At 53.5% G+C, this 20,068-nt stretch overlaps 1 protein-coding gene across 8 annotated transcripts in view; it reads left to right on the top strand.

The window, feature by feature from the left end:
* Positions 1 to 19,454, top strand: part of CHL1 (cell adhesion molecule L1 like) — a 48,361-nt gene extending 28,907 nt beyond the window's left edge. For 4 of the 8 annotated variants that reach the window (XM_070391453.1, XM_070391451.1, XM_070391452.1 and 1 more), the window contains 15 exons: positions 919 to 1,085; positions 1,497 to 1,662; positions 3,185 to 3,309; positions 3,964 to 4,065; positions 4,217 to 4,414; positions 5,677 to 5,747; positions 6,462 to 6,684; positions 7,850 to 7,965; positions 8,085 to 8,289; positions 8,458 to 8,580; positions 9,384 to 9,563; positions 11,702 to 11,863; positions 12,763 to 12,894; positions 14,000 to 14,072; positions 15,808 to 19,454. In XM_070391453.1, coding sequence (XP_070247554.1) covers positions 919 to 1,085; positions 1,497 to 1,662; positions 3,185 to 3,309; positions 3,964 to 4,065; positions 4,217 to 4,414; positions 5,677 to 5,747; positions 6,462 to 6,684; positions 7,850 to 7,965; positions 8,085 to 8,289; positions 8,458 to 8,580; positions 9,384 to 9,563; positions 11,702 to 11,863; positions 12,763 to 12,894; positions 14,000 to 14,072; positions 15,808 to 16,024 — 2,260 coding nt within the window. In that variant the 3' untranslated portion in view covers positions 16,025 to 19,454. The remainder of the gene's footprint in view (positions 1 to 918; positions 1,086 to 1,496; positions 1,663 to 3,184; positions 3,310 to 3,963; positions 4,066 to 4,216; positions 4,415 to 5,676; positions 5,748 to 6,461; positions 6,685 to 7,849; positions 7,966 to 8,084; positions 8,290 to 8,457; positions 8,581 to 9,383; positions 9,564 to 11,701; positions 11,864 to 12,762; positions 12,895 to 13,999; positions 14,073 to 15,807) is intronic. The other 4 variants (XM_070391457.1, XM_070391454.1, XM_070391450.1 and 1 more) reach the window with 3 other exon arrangements.
* Positions 19,455 to 20,068: the final 614 nt, after the last annotated feature.

Genomic DNA, 20,068 nt, shown 5'->3' with positions numbered 1-20,068 from the left:
TCCATTAACACATTACTGATCTTGAACACTGAGATTTGGGGTACCTCTTCCATTTTGCCTGGGAGGCCCTGCTTCCCTGGCCTGACCCAGGCCCCAGCCCTTGCAATCCGGTGGGGGCAGCGATGTGTCCTGGGAAATTTCAGCCCACAGCCTGCTGCTGGGAAGTGTGCAGGCTGGGGCAGGGTGTGCCTGGATGATGGTGAATGAGGGAAATGACTCGGGTGTCAGGATAGACAGAACCCAGGCCTACAGGACAGGAAGGACCCCGGGCCTGTGACGTCTCCACTGACCAGTGGCCCCCAGCACAGCAGGGCTTGTGGAGGTCATGGTCTCTTGATTCCCAGCCTCCCATCCAGGCCCCAGGGGAGACAGGGAAGTGCCCTAATTGCCACCCTCCCCCGGAGCATGGACCAGCCCTCTGGGTTCACCATCAGAGAACATTTATTCAGCACCAAGGACAGCTGCAGGGCAGTATGACCAGCAGAGGAATACAGGGGCCCCTGCAGGTGTGTTTCAGTGGTTGACCATTGACCTATGAACCTGGAGGTCTCAGTTTGATTGCTGGTCAGGGCACATGCCTGGGTTGCAGGCTGGACCCTCACTGTGGGGCATGCAGGAGGCAGCTGATCAATGATTCTCTCTCATCATTGATGTTTCTCTCTCCTTATCCCTCACTCTCTCTCTAAAAATCAGTGAAAACATATCTTAAAAAATACAGCAGAAGCATGAGGCCCAGACCCGAGCTCCCCTGGGCACCATTGTTGGGGCAGACAGGACAGTCAGTCACCCATGGGGGGACATGTGAGCCCAGGGAACACTGCGTGAGGCCAGCGAGGCTCCTGCCAAAGGGAAAGCTCACATGACCTCCGCTGGTGCCCGGGGTGCACAGCCACGCTGACCCACACCCTCTGTCCACAGGCAGAAGGTGGACTCAGCCAGGCCTCTCGAAGGCCCACGGTACCACGTCCATGCCAACGGGACTCTGCAGATCCGCGAGGCCACCGTGGAGGACGCGGGCGCCTACTCCTGCTGGGTGGAGAACGCGCAGGGGAAAACCGCAGTCACGGCCAGTCTGGACATCCGCAGTGAGTCTGTTCTGTTTCCGCCGGGCGTGAATTCTTAACGTGGGTCCCATAGGTCGCCATTTTCCCAAGTGAAATGGGATGTAAGCAACACCGGCCAGGGCAAGAAATTGAGTCGTTTTTTTAAAAAAAACAAAAAACAAAAAACATGGAGGCCTTTGTTTGCTCGCACTCCTTGCTCGCTGAGCCCGGACGCAGGGAAATCGCTAAGCTATTGATCACCCCTCCCGTGTGAACCGCCGTTGCCCAGGCCGGGATGGAAGCAGTCAGCACTGCGCTGTGATGCTGGGGTACCAGTGACAGGCTCTGCAGGGGGACCCGCCGTCCCGCCGGCAGCAGTGGCTGGTGGAGCTGCAGGCCCGGGGAACGGGGGTGCCCTGCAGTCCTAACCCCCATGTTCGTTCGGTGCCACAGATGCCACGAAGCTCCAGGTCTCGCCCAGGGACCCCCGCGTCCCCCGGTCGCACACACTGGAGCTGCACTGCGAGAGCGAGTGTGACCCGCACCTGAAGCCGAGTCTGAGGTTGACCTGGAGCAAAGGGGGCGCCGCCTTCGAGACCAACGGCACCGAGGACGGCAGGTGGGCGAGTGCGGGCGGCAGGAGCAGGTGTGAAAGGTCAACACTGGATCGGTAATCGGACGGCCAGTGGGTCCAGCTGCCTGTCACTGGTTGAGCCAATTCAGCAGAGACAGGCTTGAATCATTTTTGAGTGTTTATTCCAGTCCTGCCGGGGAGGCTAGGGGAGTGCACGTGTGTGCTTCCATCCTGGGTACAGAGGGACAGAAAAAATGCAGACGCGTCCAACTGGCGTGGCTCAGTGGTTGAGCGTCGACCTATGAACCAGGAGGACACGGTTCAATTTCCCGGTCAGGGCACATGCTCGGGGCGTGCAGGAGGCAATTGATTGATGTTTCTCTCTCACCAGTGTTTCTCTCTCATTGATGTTTCTCTCTCTCCATCTCCCTTCCTCTGTCTCTCTAAAAACATAAATAAATAAGAAAAACATATTAAAGAAAAACAGAGAACATATAAACCCCTCAGAGAAGTTTCTCTTCCCACAGGACGACATTTATATCAACTAACTGAGCAAACTGCTGTGAACATATTTCAAATGTCATGAGACTTTACTTTTTAAGAAAATACTTGAATACTTATGTTAACAGTACCTAGATCTGGTAAAAGCTGTAATTCATCTTAACTGTTTTTCATATAGTGATCTGATTACAAAGTGGCAAAAGTGGGAGGAATGATAGAAGCTATGGAAGGAAGATGTAGGAAAAGAAGGGCTGGTCTGCCCCCTGCTGGTCGGATGAATCCCACAGTTTAGCTGCTGTCAGACTCCAGGGTGCAGCCGGCTCAGGGGTGGAGGGTGGGGAAATGGAAACTGAAATGGGTCAGAAACAGAGATTATCTGAGTCCATGGGGACGTGGGGCGCGTGGTCCGGGGCAGCCACAGCAGCTCCTTTGGAAGAAGCGGCCCGGCTGATTCTGCGTGGAGTTCCCTAACATACACCCCGTGAGAGTTACTCAGGCGCGTGGCAGGTGTGAGACACGGACTCTCAGGCACACCCACCGGCACAGGGCCACATGGAGCCGTCCTGTGTGGCTGGGCTTGGTCACTAAACACAACACAAAACAAAACAAAATAAAATTGCTCCCTTTGTGCTGGCGGATCTGCGTGTGCCTGAGCGATGCTTTTTACATCCAGTTTCCGACGGCGCGGCTCTCTGACCACGTTTGCATTGCGTGACGTTGGCTTTGGTTTTTACACGTGCTCGAATGGTGTTCATTGGGGAATACATTTTTAAAATATGTTTTTATTGATTTTAGAAAGAGAGGAAGGGAGAGGGAGAGAGAGATAGAAACACCAATGCTGGGAGAGAATCATCGATCAGCTGCCTCCTGCACGCCTCCTACTGGGGATCGAGCCCGAAACCCGGGCATGTGCCCTGACAGGGAATCAAACCGTGACCTCCTGGTTCATGGGTCGACACTCAACCACTGAGCCACGCCGGCCGGGCAGGAAAACATATTTTTGAAAGTATTGTGTTTGTCATTCCTGCTCTTTTCTTCCTCACCCTGTGCTCCCTGTCCCCTGCAGGATACTGATTGACGGAGCCCACCTGACCATCTCCAACCTCACCATGGAGGACCAAGGCGTCTACACCTGCTCGGCTCACACAGCTCTCGACAGCACTGCCAACGAGACTCGCGTGACCGTGATCGGTGAGCGGCTCGCTGTGGGAACCCCTCCATTAGATGACATTCAGCCAATGATTACCTAGGCCCCTGCACTTACGTTGTTAGGTTTTTTCCAATTAAGTAGCAGCCCAGTTTCAAATACTTTCTCCTCATCTTCCCTTAAAGCAGTGGTTCTCAACCTTCCTAATGCCACGACCCTTTAATACAGTTCCTCATGTTGTGGTGACCCCCAATTTCATTGTTACAAATTGAACATAATTAAAGCATAGTGATTAATCACAAAAACAATATGTAATTACATATGTGTTTTCCGATGGTCTTAGGCGACCCCTGTGAAAGGGTTTTTCGACCCCCAAAGGGGTCGCGACCCACAGGTTGAGAACCTCTGCCTGAAAGACTTGATGCTTCATTCCTTTCCCTCTGCGCATACCCTTGCCAAGGCGCAGTGGGGGGCAGGTGATGCTGTAAGGGGTGCTGGGGGGTGATCAGGCACAGGCCTCAGCCCTGGGGGATCTCGGGAGGATCTTCCCACAGGGGGCAGCATGAGGACACTGCCTGTGACAGGGACCCGGAGGGGACGCGGCCCAGGGAGGAGGGAGGCTGGCCAGGTGCCTGGTGAGGGGTCGGCAAGCCAGGCCACCTGCTCTCTCCTCACCTTTACCTTTTGTTTTCAACCAGATGTTCCGGATCCCCCTGAGAACCTTCGCTTGTCGGAACGACAGAACAGGAGCGTGCGGCTGACGTGGGACGCCGGGGACAGCCATAATAGCAACATCAGTGGTACTGGCGGCCTGGGACCCCTGCTACTTACCCTCCCGACAGAGCGCGTCTCAAAGCCACGCCTGACACGGCTGGCGGGATCTCCTGTAAAACCTTTTTTTAGATGTGAGTCTGCCTCTCACCCACACACGCTCCTGTGCTGTTTCCCCAGGGTATGTCGTGGAGTTTGAGGGCAGCAGGGAGGAGCCGGGCCGGTGGGAGACGCTGGCGGCCGTCCCCGGGGAGGAGACCACGGTGCTGCTGCCTCTGGCGCCCTACGTGAGGTACCAGTTCAGAGTCATCGCCGCCAACGAGGTGGGCAGGAGCCGCCCCAGCAGGCCGAGCGAGCACCACGAAACGCCTCCCGCAGGTGGGTCTGCGCACGGGTTTCCATCCAGCATCTCAGTCGGGCCCCGTTTGGCCGCCTCTGCAAAGAAGTGCGAGAGTGGTCCAGGCTTTTAGACTTCAGGTTTTTCCCAAGACAGAGCCAGAGAAGTCCTGTAAATTAACCACTCACCAGACGCTCCGATCACACTGTCTCGTTCAGAAGGATGTAAACGTCGGCCACAGAGCAGGAGCCGGCGGGCAGGGATGTGAGCCAGCGTTCCTCTGAGTGACTTCTGATAGTGGAACATCGTGGTACAAGCACATGCCCAGTGAGCTCAAGCTGGATTTCAGTGTATGGAGAGCAAGTCGGGGGCTCCACTTTGTTTGTTTGTTTTTTGTTAATCCTCACCAGAGAGTATTTTTCCATTGAGTTTTAGAGAGAGTGGAAGGGAAGGAGGGAAAGAGACAGAGAGAAACATCGAAGTGAGAGAGACACATTGGTTGCCTCCCGCATGTGCCCCAACCAGGGCCAAGAATCAAGCCTGCAACTGAGGTATGTGCCCTTCACCAGAATCGAACCTGGGACCCTTCAGTCCGCCCGCCGGTGCTCCATCCACTGAGCCAAATTGGAAGAGCACTTTTAAAATTAAGGCACATGGAAGCAAACCATCTGCTGCTCTCCAGGGAATAAGTATGACTTCAGGAACAGGACTTCACTCCTTTACATAAAATACATATTTTCAAGCGGCCTCATGGGAGGTAATGGATGAGCTAACTAAAATGATTGTGGTAATCATCTTGTAGTATATGCATACGAGAGGCCCACTACAAGGATTGGTACACCGGTGGGGTCCCTCGGCCTGGCCTGCACCCTCTCGCAATCTGGGACCCCTCAGGGGATGTCGGAGAGCCGGTTTCGGCCCGATCCCCGCAGGCCTGATCCAGACAGGAGGGAGCCCAGTCTTGTGTGTTGAGCGTCTGTCCCCTGGTGGTCAGTGTGTGTCATAGCGACCGGTCGTTCAGTCGCTTAGACTTTGATATGTATAGATACGCATAAAATGTATGTCCATATTTGAATATAGACGTATATCTTCAACTCATTACATTGCCCACCTTAAACTTACACAATGTTATATGTCAATTATATCTCAATAATGCTATCTTAAACCTTTTTAGGGACTGAGCTTGATAGGAATCAATAAGTATATCAGTTATTTAATATATTTATTTACGGGGGAACAATATGATGATTTGTCTATAGGCCATACAATGGGGAAAAAAATTTTAATGCTTGTCATTTTTCAGCTCCAGACAAGAATCCACAAAACATAAGGGTTCAAGCCTCTCAGCCCAAGGAAATGGCTATCAAGTGGGAGGTGCGTATTCTGTACCGTGTTTCTTCGTGCTCTTTTTCTCTCTCTGGTCAGTTTGCTAAGAACAAGGATAGGACAGTATTTTCTAAGAAAAGGGAGATAAGCTATTTAGATTATGCTGTCATATTTTATGAATATATTTTATTTGTTTATGTTAAAGAACATTGGGATTTCAGTGTTGTGAGAAAGAGTTTTATGGCAGCAAATAATTTAAAGAAGGTTATTCAGGCTGGAACAAGACTCAAAACTGGGTGGGATTTCTTGATTTTTTAGAGAGAAGAAGGGAGAAAGAGAGATAGAAGCACTGATGAGAGAGACTCATTGGTTGGCTGCCTCCTACACGCCCCCTACTGGGGATCGAGCCAGAAACCTGACCCAGAATGGAACCATGACCTCCTCGTTCATAGGTCAATGCTCAACCACTGAGCCACATTGGTGGGCTGGGTCGAGTTTCTTAGTTGATTCTTTCTTATGAAAAGTTAGACTTAACCCCAAGGACAGAAGCCAAGCATCTAAACTGTGGGACTCTTGAGATGAGAGGAGGCGAGGGACTAACTTGCAAACTTCGCAGAGTGACAGCAGTGCTCACCCCAGTTGCTAACGGAAGAGGGGGTGAGCTCTCCCCGGAGGGGACCGGCTGTGCAGCCTGTCTCACACCACACTGTCACCGTCCCGAGTGCGTGTCCGTGTCACTGACGTGTCCTGCCTCTGCTTTAGCCTCTCAAGTCCATGGAGCAGAACGGGCCGGGGCTGGAGTACAGAGTGGCCTGGAGGCCCATGGGGGCCTCGGTGGAGTGGGAAGAGGAGACGGTTCGAGAGCACAGCCTCCGGGTGATGACGTCGGCTGTCTACGCCCCCTACGAGGTCCAGGTCCAAGCCCTCAACCACCTGGGCGCCGGCCCCCAGCCCCAGTCCGTGGTGCTCCACTCCGGGGAAGACTGTGAGTGGCTCCTCGCACTCGGCCCCTTTCTCTCAAGGAGCTTGCATTTCTGCCAGGAGCAGGACGCTCCAGCGGCCTCTGCCTGCGGGGAGGGTTCCGGCTGCGGGAGGGGCTCGGGAACTGGACTGGGTTCCTCCTTAGGGTTGAGGGCGGGGCACGCGATCGGTTGGTGCAGAGTGTAAGGACCTGTGAGGGAGGTTTTCATTCTCTGTAGTCCCTGAGAAAGCTATTTCTATATCGAAAAGCAAAGACCTGCCGTCATCCCCACAGTGGGTTACGCAGCAGAACTGTCCTCGGTTTCCAGTTGCCTTTGCCCTCACACGTCAAGGACCTTATTCCCAGCCCCCTGCCCAGCCCCTGCCCCGTGCCCCGCCTCCTGCCCCATGCCTTGCCCTCTGCCCCGCCTCCTGCCCCATGCCTTGCCCTCTGCCCTGCCCCCTGCCCCATGCCTTGCCCTCTGCCCCACCTCCTGCCCCATGCCTTGCCCTCTGCCCCGCCTCCTGCCCCATGCCTTGCCCTCTGCCCCGCCTCCTGCCCCATGCCTTGCCCTCTGCCCCGCCTCCTGCCCCATGCCTTGCCCTCTGCCCCGCCTCCTGCCCCATGCCTTGCCCTCTGCCCTGCCCCCTGCCCCATGCCTTGCCCTCTGCCCTGCCCCCTGCCCCATGCCTTGCCCTCTGCCCCGCCTCCTGACCCATGCCTTGCCCTCTGCCCTGCCCCCTGCCCCATGCCTTGCCCTCTGCCCTGCCCCCTGCCCCATGCCCACCTTGTGGACCGACACACCCCTTTGGGGTGAGAACCTCCTGGTTCCCTAGGAACCGGCTCCACAGCAGAGCTTTTCTGAGATTCCACCTCATGAAAAATCAGCTTTTTAAAAAATATGTTTTTATTGATCTCAGAGAGGAAGGGAGAGGGAGAGAGAGAAAGAGATAGAAACATCAGTGATGAGAGAGAACCATTGATCAGCCACCTTCTGCAGGTCCCCAACTGGGGATCAAGCCTGCAACCCGGGCACGTGCCCCTACTTGGCATTGAACCATGACCTCCTGGTTCATAGATCGACAGTCAACCTCTGAGCCATGCTGTCCGGGTGAAAAATCAGCTTTGAATGTGTCCCAGTAGCCACGTTCGGGGCTATCGAGACCTGACCTCCCTCTCGTGCCCGCAGACCCCGACGCGGCCCCGGTGATCCACGGCGTGGACGTGGTGAACAGCACGCTGGCGAAGGTGACCTGGTCCTCGGTGCCGAAGGACAGAGTGCACGGGCGTCTGAAAGGATACCAGGTTCCTACCCGCTTCCTTCTCGTGCCGACTGCCTTTCCTGCACCACAGCTGCTTCCGGAGGGAGCCCAGGGCCCACGCCGGCCGGCCAGCAGGGTGACGGGCTCCCGTTTCTATTGCAGATAAACTGGTGGAAGACGAAAAGCCTGGCGGACGGGCGATCGCTCCCCAAAGAGGTGAGCATCCTGCGGTTCCCGGGCCAGAGGAGCTCGGGCATGCTGCCCGCGCTGGACGCCTTCAGCGAGTTCCACCTGACCGTCCTGGCCTTCAACGCCAAGGGCGCTGGTCCCGAGAGCGAGCCCTACGTCTTCCAGACGCCGGAAGGAGGTGAGGGGCGGCCGGGGGAATATGCCCACGCGGGGTGGCCCAGCGGCTGAACCGATGGTAGCGAATCTGCGATCCACGAGTTCGAGTCTCTATTTCAGTGAAAAATGACAACGCATGGGGCTGCGGGTTGTCCTTGTTAACTTTCCAAGTGTCTGTTCCTGTTTTCAGTACCCGAACAGCCAACCTTCCTCAAGGTCATCAAAGTGGACAAGGACACGGCCACCTTGGCCTGGGGGCCACCCAGGAAGCTGAACGGAAACCTCACTGGCTACCTGCTGCAGTACCAGATAAGTAGGTAGACATTTGAGCCCATTCACCCCCCAGTCCGTGTGTCCATGTTGTGTGGAGCGTTTGGCCCGCTCTGCCCAGGCCTCGTGACCGTCCCGCAGGCGGCGAGCTCCGTGGCGGTTCGGGGCCTGCAGGGCTGGCGCAGAGGCACAGCCCGCCCTCCGCCAGGTTTTATAACGGAAACTTTATTGGAACACAGCCATGTCCGTTTGTTTATATTTGTCCAAAGCAGTTTCTCATGACAGTGTCCACGTTGAGTAGTTACGATAGAGATTGTGGGGATCCCAAAGGCTGACATATTTACAGTCTAGTCCTTTTCTAAAAGGTTTTCCGAACCCGGGGTTAGCAAAAACAACACGCTACCGGGTAGCCGGGAACATGTGTGCGATGTTTATTTGTCAGATACTTCTAGCCGTGACTAGCTCTCGATCCAGCCGGACTCCAGTTCGCCCTTGCACGGTTATCACGTCAGCCTCGGAGAATGAAGTGAGGTGGCAGCTGTGAATAATTCAGGCCCCAGGCATGCAGAGAAGCAAAACTAAGGGCAGCATCACTTGTATTATCATTATCAATTTATTTATTTTTAATGTCAGAGAATGAAGAGAAAGGGATAGAGAGATAAAAACATTCATGATGAGAGAGAATCATTGATCGGCTGCCTCCTGCATGCCTCACGCTGGGGATCTAGCCTGCAACTCGGACATGTGCCCTGACCAGGAATCAAACCGTGACCTCCTGGTTCATAGGTGGACGCTCAACCACTGAGCCACGCGGCCGGGGCTAAGGCACGGTTCTTTGTCTCCTAGTAAACGACACCGATGAGATCGGAGCGCTAAATGACGTCAGCATCACCGCCCCGTCCAAGCCCATCTGGCGGCTGTCGAACCTCAACGCCACCACCAAGTACAAATTCTACGTGAGGGCTTGCACGTCCAGGGGCTGCGGGAAGCCCGTCACGGAGGAAACCGCCACATTGGGTGAGGGCAGTAAGTACAGGAGCCGAGGGGACACATCTGCACTCGTGATATCTACGCTGAGGAAGGAGCGAGGAAGGAGCGCCCGTGCTAGTCTGCTGGTCGTGCAATCAGGGACCCATGACCTCGGGCCGTCCCCTCCTGTTCTCCACCCACATAGACCCAGAATGTATTTCTCTTGTTCGTAAAGTTCACATTGATTCAGTGTATGGGTTTCTACATGACATTCGTCCAACGGGAGCTCCGTGTACTAGTATGTGAGGTCAGGGGCTACCGTTAGACTTAATGCAAATAGGGGACGAGGGCATGAAGTCATTCAGAAGGTTAGTAGGAAGATATTTTCCTTTTGGAAATGTTTCCAGACAAAAAAAAATTATCTCTTGCCCTGGCAGACCATGTGCAACACTGATCTAATACATTTCACTTCCCCACACATGTCGGCCCCCTGCACATGCTGACTCACGTACCAGTTTCATGTTTCTGTCCAGTGGCTGGTGTCGCATACCGGACCTGGAAACGGCCCGTCAGTCTGGTTTCATTTGCACTGTTTTTCTAATTTAATTGCACTTTACTTTTTCCAACTCAGAACCATGTCTCCCCAAATTATTTCTCCAACCACGATTTGAGCTGTGTTTTGGCTAAGCTTACCCTGATACCAGCAGGGCCTCGGGAGAGAAATGAGAAAGTAGAGTGAGGACGTAAGGCCTGTGTGAGGTCCCCGTGATTGGACCTGGAGGGATATTTGGGGATGGGAAGCAGGACGGGAGATGGCGGGAACCCCTGCCGCTGGGTTCCGGCGCGGTCTTTGGGAAAACACACACGTGCATTTCCTCTGAGGAGCTGTATCTCGATATCATGAAACCCTCCCAAAGTGATACCTTTTGTCAAAGTGGGATCTCTTCCTGCGTCTCCTTCTTCTTGCTCTGCCTCGACAGCACACGCATTCAGAGCGTGGGGTCTGCCTTCTCTCTCATTATTGTCTGGTTGTCACTCCGACGTCCACGGTCCATAATCTCAGAGGGAAAAGATGGATTCGTCAGAAGTGGGCTTCTGTGTGCCTTTAATGGTTTGAACAAAACACCTGCTTCTCTGTTTTTCAAAAGCTTATGCTACTTAATGGTTTCTCAGAGTCACAACTAACTGCCTCTGTCTCCATGGTGCTCAGTCTTAACCTCTCTGCTCCCTGATGCCCCTGGTCAGGTGCCGTCGGTAGCGAGGGAGGCCCTTTGTCACCAGAAACTCTGCATCGCTTCCTCCTCTGTGGGAGCGTTATAGCTAACGCTCAGCATGTCACATCGCATCCCATTGAAAACAGCGTTTCCTGACCCCTCACCATAGGGAATATATTTTACTTCCGAATAAGTTGTTAACATTTTCCGGTTTCCATTTAGTCTGTTGAGTTGGTTCTTAGCAAAAATAGGTATTCTGGATAGTTTGTTGCAAGGCCAGAAATTAAGTGTATCTTTTAATCACACTTGGTTCATATTTTTACCTGCAACGATGAGTTTTTACGATGACTCTGTTGGCATATTCATGTTTTTCTTTGAAAAGTGTCCATTTCTCAGAGCACGTCCCAGTCTCAGTGCCTTTTGATTAAGTGTACCTGGAAACCTGCACTTTCTGTTGCTTGAGTCCCTACAAATGTCCCGCACTTCATGTGTGGCTATATTCAGATGCCGCTCCGTCAATATTTACGGAGAAGAGCGAGGCAGAAAGAAGTAGCATGGAGTGAAGATGGCTGTGCTTCCAGTTATAAGCCTTCAAAACCTCACTCCGTCTCCTGCTAGGCGTGTAAAGTTCAAATTCCGCAAAATGACAATGTACAGGGTTTTTTAGGTCCACGTTTGGCTTTGAACCGTTCTCCTGACCAGGTAGACTTACTAGTATGTACAGCATTTATTTATCAGCTTGTACGCACCCCAGTAGGCCGCGCATCCAGCTCCTGGCATTTACCGAGTTTCAGTATACTAAAAAGGACAGAGGACGTGTCCATTGTATTGATCCTCCTGATAATTCAGGAACTGTCTCGGGGGAAATGATGCTACCAGCGGCTCTCTTTTTCGTCTCGATTAACAATCTCTCTGTTTCCACCTTTCCGCCCGCTTCGCCACGCTCACGGTTCCTGTGCTCTCCCCGTGTACGTTCCTCAGGCAGAGGTCTCGGGAAGCTCCCAGAAGGAGTGAACGCCACTGAAAAGGTTCAGCCCCCCGAGGTGCCTGAGCCCGGAGCCGAACATGCAGTCCGCCTCCTGCCTAAGAACTGGGTTGGGAACAATAGCATTTTTGAAGATGTGATTGAGGCGAGAGGGAGAGGTGAGAAGCGGGATTGCTGGGGCGGCCTCGGACGGCACATCTGCGTCCTGTAGATTGTTAGGTGCCCCCACTCCCCACATTAAACGTAAAAGTGTGCAGGGTGTTGGCTGTAAGAAAGCAGTTTCCATTCGTTTCGCATAGCAGATTTTTGTTTACTTATTTATTTATTCGGTATTTTTAAATCCTCACCTGAGGATAGTTTTCCATTGATTTTTAGAGGGAGTGGAAGAGAGAGGGAAAGACCGAGAGAAAGATCGATGTGAGAGAAACACATGGATTGGTTGCCTCCTGCACGCGCCCTGACCGGGGCCCGGGCTGGGGAGGATCCTGCAACCGAGGTACGTGCCCTGGACCGGAATCGAACTGGGGACCCTTCAGTCCACAGGCCAACGCTCTATCCACCGAGCCAACTGGCCAGGGCATCAGCGTGGCGTTTAAAACTATCCCAGTGGAAAGCTTCCCTCGGAGCCCTCGCCCTGGCTGCTCCTTCTGGAAGAGTTGCCTAAACTAGCTCCTGCTTATTAACACACGCGAATAACAAAAACCAAAAAGGAAAACAAGAGGAACTCGGACCCCAGCATCACCATGGCAACCTGCAGTGCCCGAGGCGGCTTCTGCTTGCGCTTCCGCCACTGCGTGCTCTCCTCGCCCGCCTGCCTGTCCCCCGCCTTCTGTCCTCACGCTCAGACCCGGCCAGAGGGGCCCGTTCCCAGTCAGAACGCGCCCTGTGTCCGCGTTCTCCCCGGGAAATGTCCGCCAGGTCCCCTTCCCTCCAGGGTCCCTGGAAGGAGACACAAAACGGATGCTGTTTTGTGTGTTTGTAAATGAGGGGTCACTTCCCCCAAAGGGGCGCAGTGCTGCTGACTCTCGGGCCCTCAGTGTGTGACTTCTGTGTGCAGAGTATGCGGGCTTGTATGACGACATCGCCACGCAGGGCTGGTTCATCGGGCTGATGGGCGCCATCGCCGTCCTCACCCTCGTGCTGCTGACCGTCTGCTTCGTGAAGAGGAACCGAGGCGGGAAGTACTCAGGTAGAAGGTTCCTTTCTTTTATGTTTATTGGGGAACAATACACTCATAGAAACAGCCTGAGCCTCCTCTGAGGGACGAGTGGCTGACGTAGACATGGTCCCTATACACAGTGGAATACTATGCAGCCCTGGAAAAGGTGGGGTGCTGCCATTTGTGACAACATGGGTGAGTCTTGGGAGTCATGCCAAGTGGAATAGGTCAGACGGAAAAGGACAAGAACCATGTGATTGATTTCACTCCTATGCGAAATGTAAATTAAAAAGCAACAAATGAACAAATAAGTTTGTTTTTAATAGAGCTTCCAATTGATTAAATAGTACTCTCTAGGGGGCACTCTTCAGAGATGTCTCTTATTCTAATTACACATATAGGTTAAATTTACATGAGCACATTAGAGATACAGTGTGCTGTGAGGGGAAACCATTCCTCTATTAACGGACCAAGGGGAACGTTGTCTCCAATGGTTACACACTTAACATGGGCCCTAAGGAGACTTACAGTACTTCCCAGCTTCTCTCTTTTTTTAAAAAATATTTTTATTGATTTCAGAGAGGAAGGGAGAGAGGGAGAGATAGAAACATCAATGATGAGAGAGAACCATGGATCAGCTGCCTTCTGCACGCCCCACACTGGAATCAAGCCCTCAACCTGGGCATGTGCCCTGACCATGACCTCCCGGTTCATAGGTTGACACTCAACCACTGAGCCACGCCGGCCGGGTCAATAATTGACTTTGTTCTCTGTAGCGTAGTGACAGGGCCCTGAGGTGAGTCTGTGACATCTTCCAGAAGGTTAGGAGAGCACGGGGTGGGCGTGGTCACTGGTTCCTCAGAGGCCACGGCCGAGCCTCGGAGCCACAGAGTATAGAGTGAATACATGGAACCCGGCAACCTGCCAGGACGATGACAAAGAGGGACAACCCAGAAAACCCCTGTTTTCCTTTACGAGGTCACGGGCGGTGGGAGAGTCAACCACAGACACACCCAACGCGGTCGCATCGGGAGGTGTGAGCTCCGCGGAGGTTACGGGTCGCCCACCGCCCAGCCTCGCGGCTGACGCACCTTTAAACACGTTTGCATTGTTTGCTTCTCTCTCTTTTCTTCAGTGAAAGACAAGGAGGACCTGCACCCGGACCCGGACGTTCAGTCGGGGAAAGATGAGACCTTTGGTGACTACAGGTGAGCATGGCATCCGCCCCACACGGCCCAGGGGCAGGCGCTCCTCAGGTCGCAGGGGCAGACCCTGCGGCGACACCCGCACGCCTCCCCTGCACCCCTGGAGCAGGTACCATGTTCTCATCCCCTCCCCGAACCACGAGCTTCTCGGGAGACCCCTCTGTCCCCACCTTCTCCCAGGAGACCGTGTCCCGGGCGTGGAGCCTGGCCACTCACCTGTGCCCCAAGCAGGTGCCACCCTGAGGGTTTCTGTCGTGGTAACTGCAGAATCCCAGCCCCGAGCCAGTGGCCGCATCAGTCAGGGCAGCTGACGGTGCTTCCGCCGAGTTTTGTGTCCAGCTCTCACTGCTCTGGGGTGTGGGTGACAGAAGTGCCTGGCCAGGAGGGGGCCCCCGAGGCCCCCACAGACCAGGAGCTGAGTGTGGGTGCTGAGCACTGGCTCCCCGGGACACATCAGTCCTGCTCCCTCGGCGACAGTGCGTCCCATGAGGTGGGGAAGGGCAGTGCCCCGGCCCGGCTGCCAGCGTGAGGGCAGGACCCCTGGCCCACAGCCCGATGGCCACGGGTTACCAAGTGCTCCCACATCTACCCACATTTCTCCAGTTCTTCCTTTTCCAATTTCATAAAGCTGTTTAGGTTGGTAGATGACTTTTTACGGTGTGATTGTCGTTAGTACTTAAAGTAAATCCGATCAGGAATTTAGAAGACTGTATTGCGTTATAGACATTTCACTAACTCAGAGTTGCTTTTAAAAATATATTTTTATTAGTATTACTATTTTTTAATCCTTATCCAAGGACATTCTTGGAGAGAGAGAGAGAAACATTGACTGGTTGCCTTCCTTCTACCCTGACCAGGTTTGGAACCCACAACCCAGGCATGTGTCCTGACCAGGAATTGAACTGGCAACTTTTTGGTGCACAGGGTGATGCTCAACCAAGGCCAGGGCCAGAGTTGCTTTTTTTTTTTTTTTTTAAGAATGAAACCCAAACCATAAGTATAGGATGTTAATGTTCTAAAAATGCCAGCCATTTAAAAAAAATTAACAAACCTGAGTTTATACACTCTATTAAATTAACTTCTTTGGTTACAAGAAACAGAATTTCGTTGAGTAACCTAAACAAAAGAGTGATTTGGGGGAGGATTTGGGGGAACATACCAGATCAAAGGTAAGACAGAAGGTGGAGACTTGGGGATCCTGAGTTCCAATGTTCCAACAGCCAAGGAGGCAGCGTCTGTCCTGTGTCAGCAGCGGCACCCGGCTTCCCAGGGAGCTCCCGGCTGGACGGGGAGCAGAGCTGCTGTGGAAAATGGAAAATAGGCCTGGCCAGCGTGGCTCAGTGGTTGAGCGTTGACCTGTGAACCAGGAGGTCACAATCGATTTCCGGTCGGGGCACAGGCCCGGGGTGCGGGCTCGATCCCCAGTGTGGGGTGTGCAGGAGGCAGTCGGTCAATAATTCTCTCTCATCATTGATGTTTCTATCTCTCTCTCCCTCTCCCTTCTTCTCTGAAATCAATAAAAATATATTTTTTTAAAAAAGAAAATAGTTTCTCAGTTGCTCAGAATGGCACAGATGGGTGGTGACTTTTGAAACATGTGTCTGTGAAAGTGTCCTTTAGGGTTTGTGTGTCCGTCTCCCATGGTGACGATATCCTGAGCACAGACCTCTGCTCCACCCTCGCTCTGCGGAAGCAGCTCCGGTTCGAGGCTGTTGACCTGCTCTCTCTTCTCCCCCAGCGACAGCGACGAGAAGCCCCTGAAGGGAAGCCTTCGGTCCCTCACGCGGGACCTGCCGGCCACAGAGAGCGCCGACAGCCTAGTCCCCTATGGGGACGGTGACCACGGCCTGTTCAGCGAAGATGGGTCCTTCATCGGTGCCTACGCGGGGTCCAAGGAGAAGGGCTCAGTGGAGAGCAACGGCAGCTCCACAGCCACCTTCCCTCTGCGCGTGTGAGTGCCACGCGTGGGCGCCACACGTGGGAGCCACGTCCCCCCTGCGAGCGTGACCATTCCCGTGGGAGCCACGTTTTCCCTGCGAGCATGACCACTGCCTGTGGGAGCCGTCTTCCCCCTGCCCATGTGGCCACCACGTGTGGAAGCCACGGTCCCCCTGTAAGCGTGACTGCCACGTGTGGGAGACACGTGGGAACCACGTTCCCTCTGCCCGTGTCGCCTCCAAGTGTGCGGGCCATGTTCCCCCTGCAAGCATGGCTGCCTCGTGGGCATCAGCGGTTCCCACCGACCTCCTGTCTGTCGGCTCGTGGGTCCAGAGCGTGCACCTGGGACCCAGCACTGCCAGAAGCTCCAGCCAGACTCCCACGCCTGCGACCACGCGGAGCAAACAGCACTGCCGTGAAAAATAACAACGCCCGGAGCGCCGCGGGCCTCTTGTTGTTGGTTCGTTTTCTTTACAGGTGCTGAACACGCAGAACACGGAACAGCCGTGTTTAGGTCCACCTCCAGGAACCCAAAGTGTCCGTCAGTGTGTGCGGTCCCCACCGGCCACGTTTGCACAGACGTGGCGGCCCCACGGGGTCTCTGTTTCACGAGTGTGCTCTCGCAGGGGAGTCTGGGTGATGCTCCCCTCCAGGTTAGAAGGTAGATGGGGGAGCACACAGGTTATTTAAGTGTAAAGAGGAAAATGAATGTCTTATTAAAACCGTTGGTTGTCCGTATGCAGTCAGAGTTTATTATTTAAGTTTAGGAGAAGTCTTAGTACACGGTCCGCTAGCACTCGCTGGGCGCTGTTTGCCCGGAGACAGCCTTGTTTCAACAGCAGCCGAACTGCCTCAGCCTCAGCGGGAACTGCTCATTCCTATCGGCTGTGATACCGGCACACGTCCTGTTGGTGTTTTTTTCTTGGACTAAATTCGGCTGCAGGAGAGGCCGCGTCCCAGGCCGTCTTAGGAAAGATGGTGAGTCCTGGCACTGCCGAGGGCACCTCCCCACTCCCACGCAACGGCTCCCCCCTCTGCTGTTTCCCGTATGGTACGCTGCATCTGCTCGCAAATGCGTTGTGCGTGCCATGTTGATATCCACACCGTAGGAGGTGGGGTTGGAGGCGAGAGGGAGGACATGAGAGACGCTGTGCCCACCATCCCAGGGCACGCCCGGGCGTGCGGTTCCCACACACGGCTCTGTACAAAGCCCCCGGATTCTGTTCTTCATGGCTTCCGCCCAGGGTCTTACTGTAACACGTCCTGTAGACATGGAGGGAACGTCTTCATATTTTTCAACATAAGTTTTGTTGGGGGGCGTGTGCCCCGACCCCAGCCCCGAGGGAAGCCGTTACACACGACCCTCCATTATGTTTGGGGGCGTGTTCCGTGTTCTCCTGGCGACATCAGCGCGAGGTGAGGGAATTCATTTCCTGGCACGTGGGCTGCCCATCCTCCCAAAATAGTCCATGAAAACGTGAAGAAAGAGTGTGAAGGCTCGTGCATGCGCGTCAGCGACCTCCAGTGCTCAGCTCTCCGTGTGCGGAAACAGCTCTTACCCTCCCCACAAAACCGCTAATTGTGTTTAAGCCAAATTGGTTCCCGGATTCTGCCTTTTGGAGCTGTGGCTGTGGGCATCCCTTCTAGCGAATCCCTTGACTTTGGTGTTTGTTGCCTATATCTATCTGTCGTTTTAAACCTCGTGTGTCGTCCAAAATGCATGGGCAGGAAAGAATGTCTTAGTTAAAGCAGCGACTTAGGGGTCAGGATTGGAGCGCCCCCCCCCCCCCTCAGCCCCACCCCCAGCACAAGTTTCCAGCGGGGAGCCTTGGTCCTCGCCCTGTGTGGGGGTGGGGACCCGCACACCCGTGGGGGGCACCCCGAATTCCGTCCGCATCTGGTTTCTAAGGATCCACTTTCTGGAGGCGGGATCCTCACGTGCTGACTTCTCCGGGGGGTGGGGGGGCGCTCTGGTCCCCGGTTCCTGACGAGGCCAAGGTCGTGACTCGGCAGTTTCGTTCCTCGGCGACTGCAGCTCCTGTTCTTTGTCATCAGGTCTCCAAAAGGCACCGGGGGCACGTTTCTGATGAATTCAATAACCTCCCGTTAGAAGCCCACACAGTGGCCAAATGTTTCCTTGTCCGAAATCTTAGCGCTCCCTTAGCTGGGGAACAAGGGGGTCCCTTCTGAGTGGCCCAAACCAAGGGGCGTGGGACATGCGACTGCCCTCGGCGGCCTTTCTCGATCTCCCGTGGCCTCTTCTCCTGGGAACCTCCGCACAGAAGGACCAGATCCGAGACTGACTGTCTCGCACCCACGGTCGATGTTCTTTGATGTAACAGGTTGTGTGTTCTCGCGAGGACTCTTGGTGGAATGACCAAGGCTTGGGGAGACCTCGTTCTCTCCCGGTCCCAGCACCGACTCTGTACAGAAACCCCAACACAGGCACATTGCTGGACCCCTTTGCTTCAAACGGTCTCAACTCTCAAGTGCTAACGATGATCTCAGTTACCTTCTCTTTGTCACAGGGTGTTCTTCTTTATGAAGAAAAATTTGAAAATAATAAAAGCTAAGATGCCTTTGAACTTGATAAGCAAACCCATACTCTGATGACGTATCGAAAAGTCACCCCACGCACACCCACGCAACGCTTTCCTGTGAGCACATAAATATATTTTTATAGGAAAACAAACCTACAGGAAAGAAAGTAGATCCGCTGTTCCGTGAGCAGCGCGATGCGCACATGCCATCAAAAAACGCCGAGTCAGACGAGAATGAAGCAGGGTCTTTGCTACGCGGAAGTGACTCATGAGCTTTGCACGTATGTTCGTTCATGAGCCGATGTGAATTGGGTGGGTTTGTTCTACTTGTGTAAAGGTGTCTGCTATTTTGGATTTCCCCATGTTTGTAAAAATGTCAAAGCACAATGGATTGTGCGGGAAGCCTCACAGAATATTTTTTCCTATTTTATACTCATGGAGGAAATGAGCTCAAGAGAGAGACCGATCATGAGAAATGTTGTTCGGCTTTTCTAAGCATTGAAAACACGGCTGCCCGTCGAAACCCTCGCTCTGTTTACATGCCACTAAGATAGGGTTCCTGGCACAAGGTGGGGTGGGTCCGAAGGGACTGGTGTGTACTCTGTGGTAGCCTAGACGCCGAGGGCTCCCGCGGGGCAGCGGGCATGTGGAGGCGAAGCTGACCTCGCTGTGTGTCTTGCACTCTGTGATGATGTCATCAGTAGAGATAAAAGGCATGTACACTGGCTTACCAGATTGCTTTTTTTTTTTTTTTACTTAGATTGATATTCATAGCTGAACTTTATTGAAATGTGTTTGTGTTGTAGGTGGTGTTTGTACTATGCCTGTGAATACGTACGGTTTAAAACTATTTTCATTATACATGAGATTCAACTTTCCAAATAAAAGTTTGACTTCATGAACTCGACACACATGTGTATTCTTTTCTGTCCAGACGAGAATCAGAATGTACATATCAACCTTAACCTTCGGTGGCCTCTGATCCTGGACTATTATAAGCGAAGTGTATATTTGTGAAGTATAAATGAGGTATAAATGCAGTATAAATACAGTGTTTTTATTTGAATGCCTGTTTACAATAGACGGTTTACAATAGACGGTTTACAATCACTATCTCCAACGTATCCTATGCCGTAAGTTCTATACTGAAGGTTAATGCAAAGCTGAGGCAAATGCACACTCACCGGGTTGTTCGTAAAACAACACGGAAATGTCACTTTTCAAGAAAATGGCCAATAGCTGTCCTTTCAGGTAAGGCTGGTGGTAACTGGGACACCCAGTAGGGCTCAGCAGGCAATCTCTTGGAAACTGTGAATTTTGAAAGTGGTGTATGTGTACTAAGCACGTTACATACGCTACCGGTTGACGCCCAGAACAACCTTCTCTTTGTAGAATGGAGGCACAGGGACGCTGCCTGGTGGGTGTGGCCAGTGGTTGGAGGCAGAACCGAGCAGAACCCGGGCTCAGGCCACGCTGGTACATTTCCTGTCCACCCCCCTCACATTCTCTCAGAAATGCTGA

The sequence above is a fragment of the Myotis yumanensis genome, unplaced genomic scaffold, assembly GCF_028538775.1.
Source record: "Myotis yumanensis isolate MYYU_CA2020_CCGP unplaced genomic scaffold, mMyoYum1.0.hap1 SCAF_14, whole genome shotgun sequence".
Taxonomy (NCBI): Eukaryota; Metazoa; Chordata; class Mammalia; order Chiroptera; family Vespertilionidae; genus Myotis; species Myotis yumanensis.
This window is presented reverse-complemented; position numbering and strand designations above follow the sequence as displayed.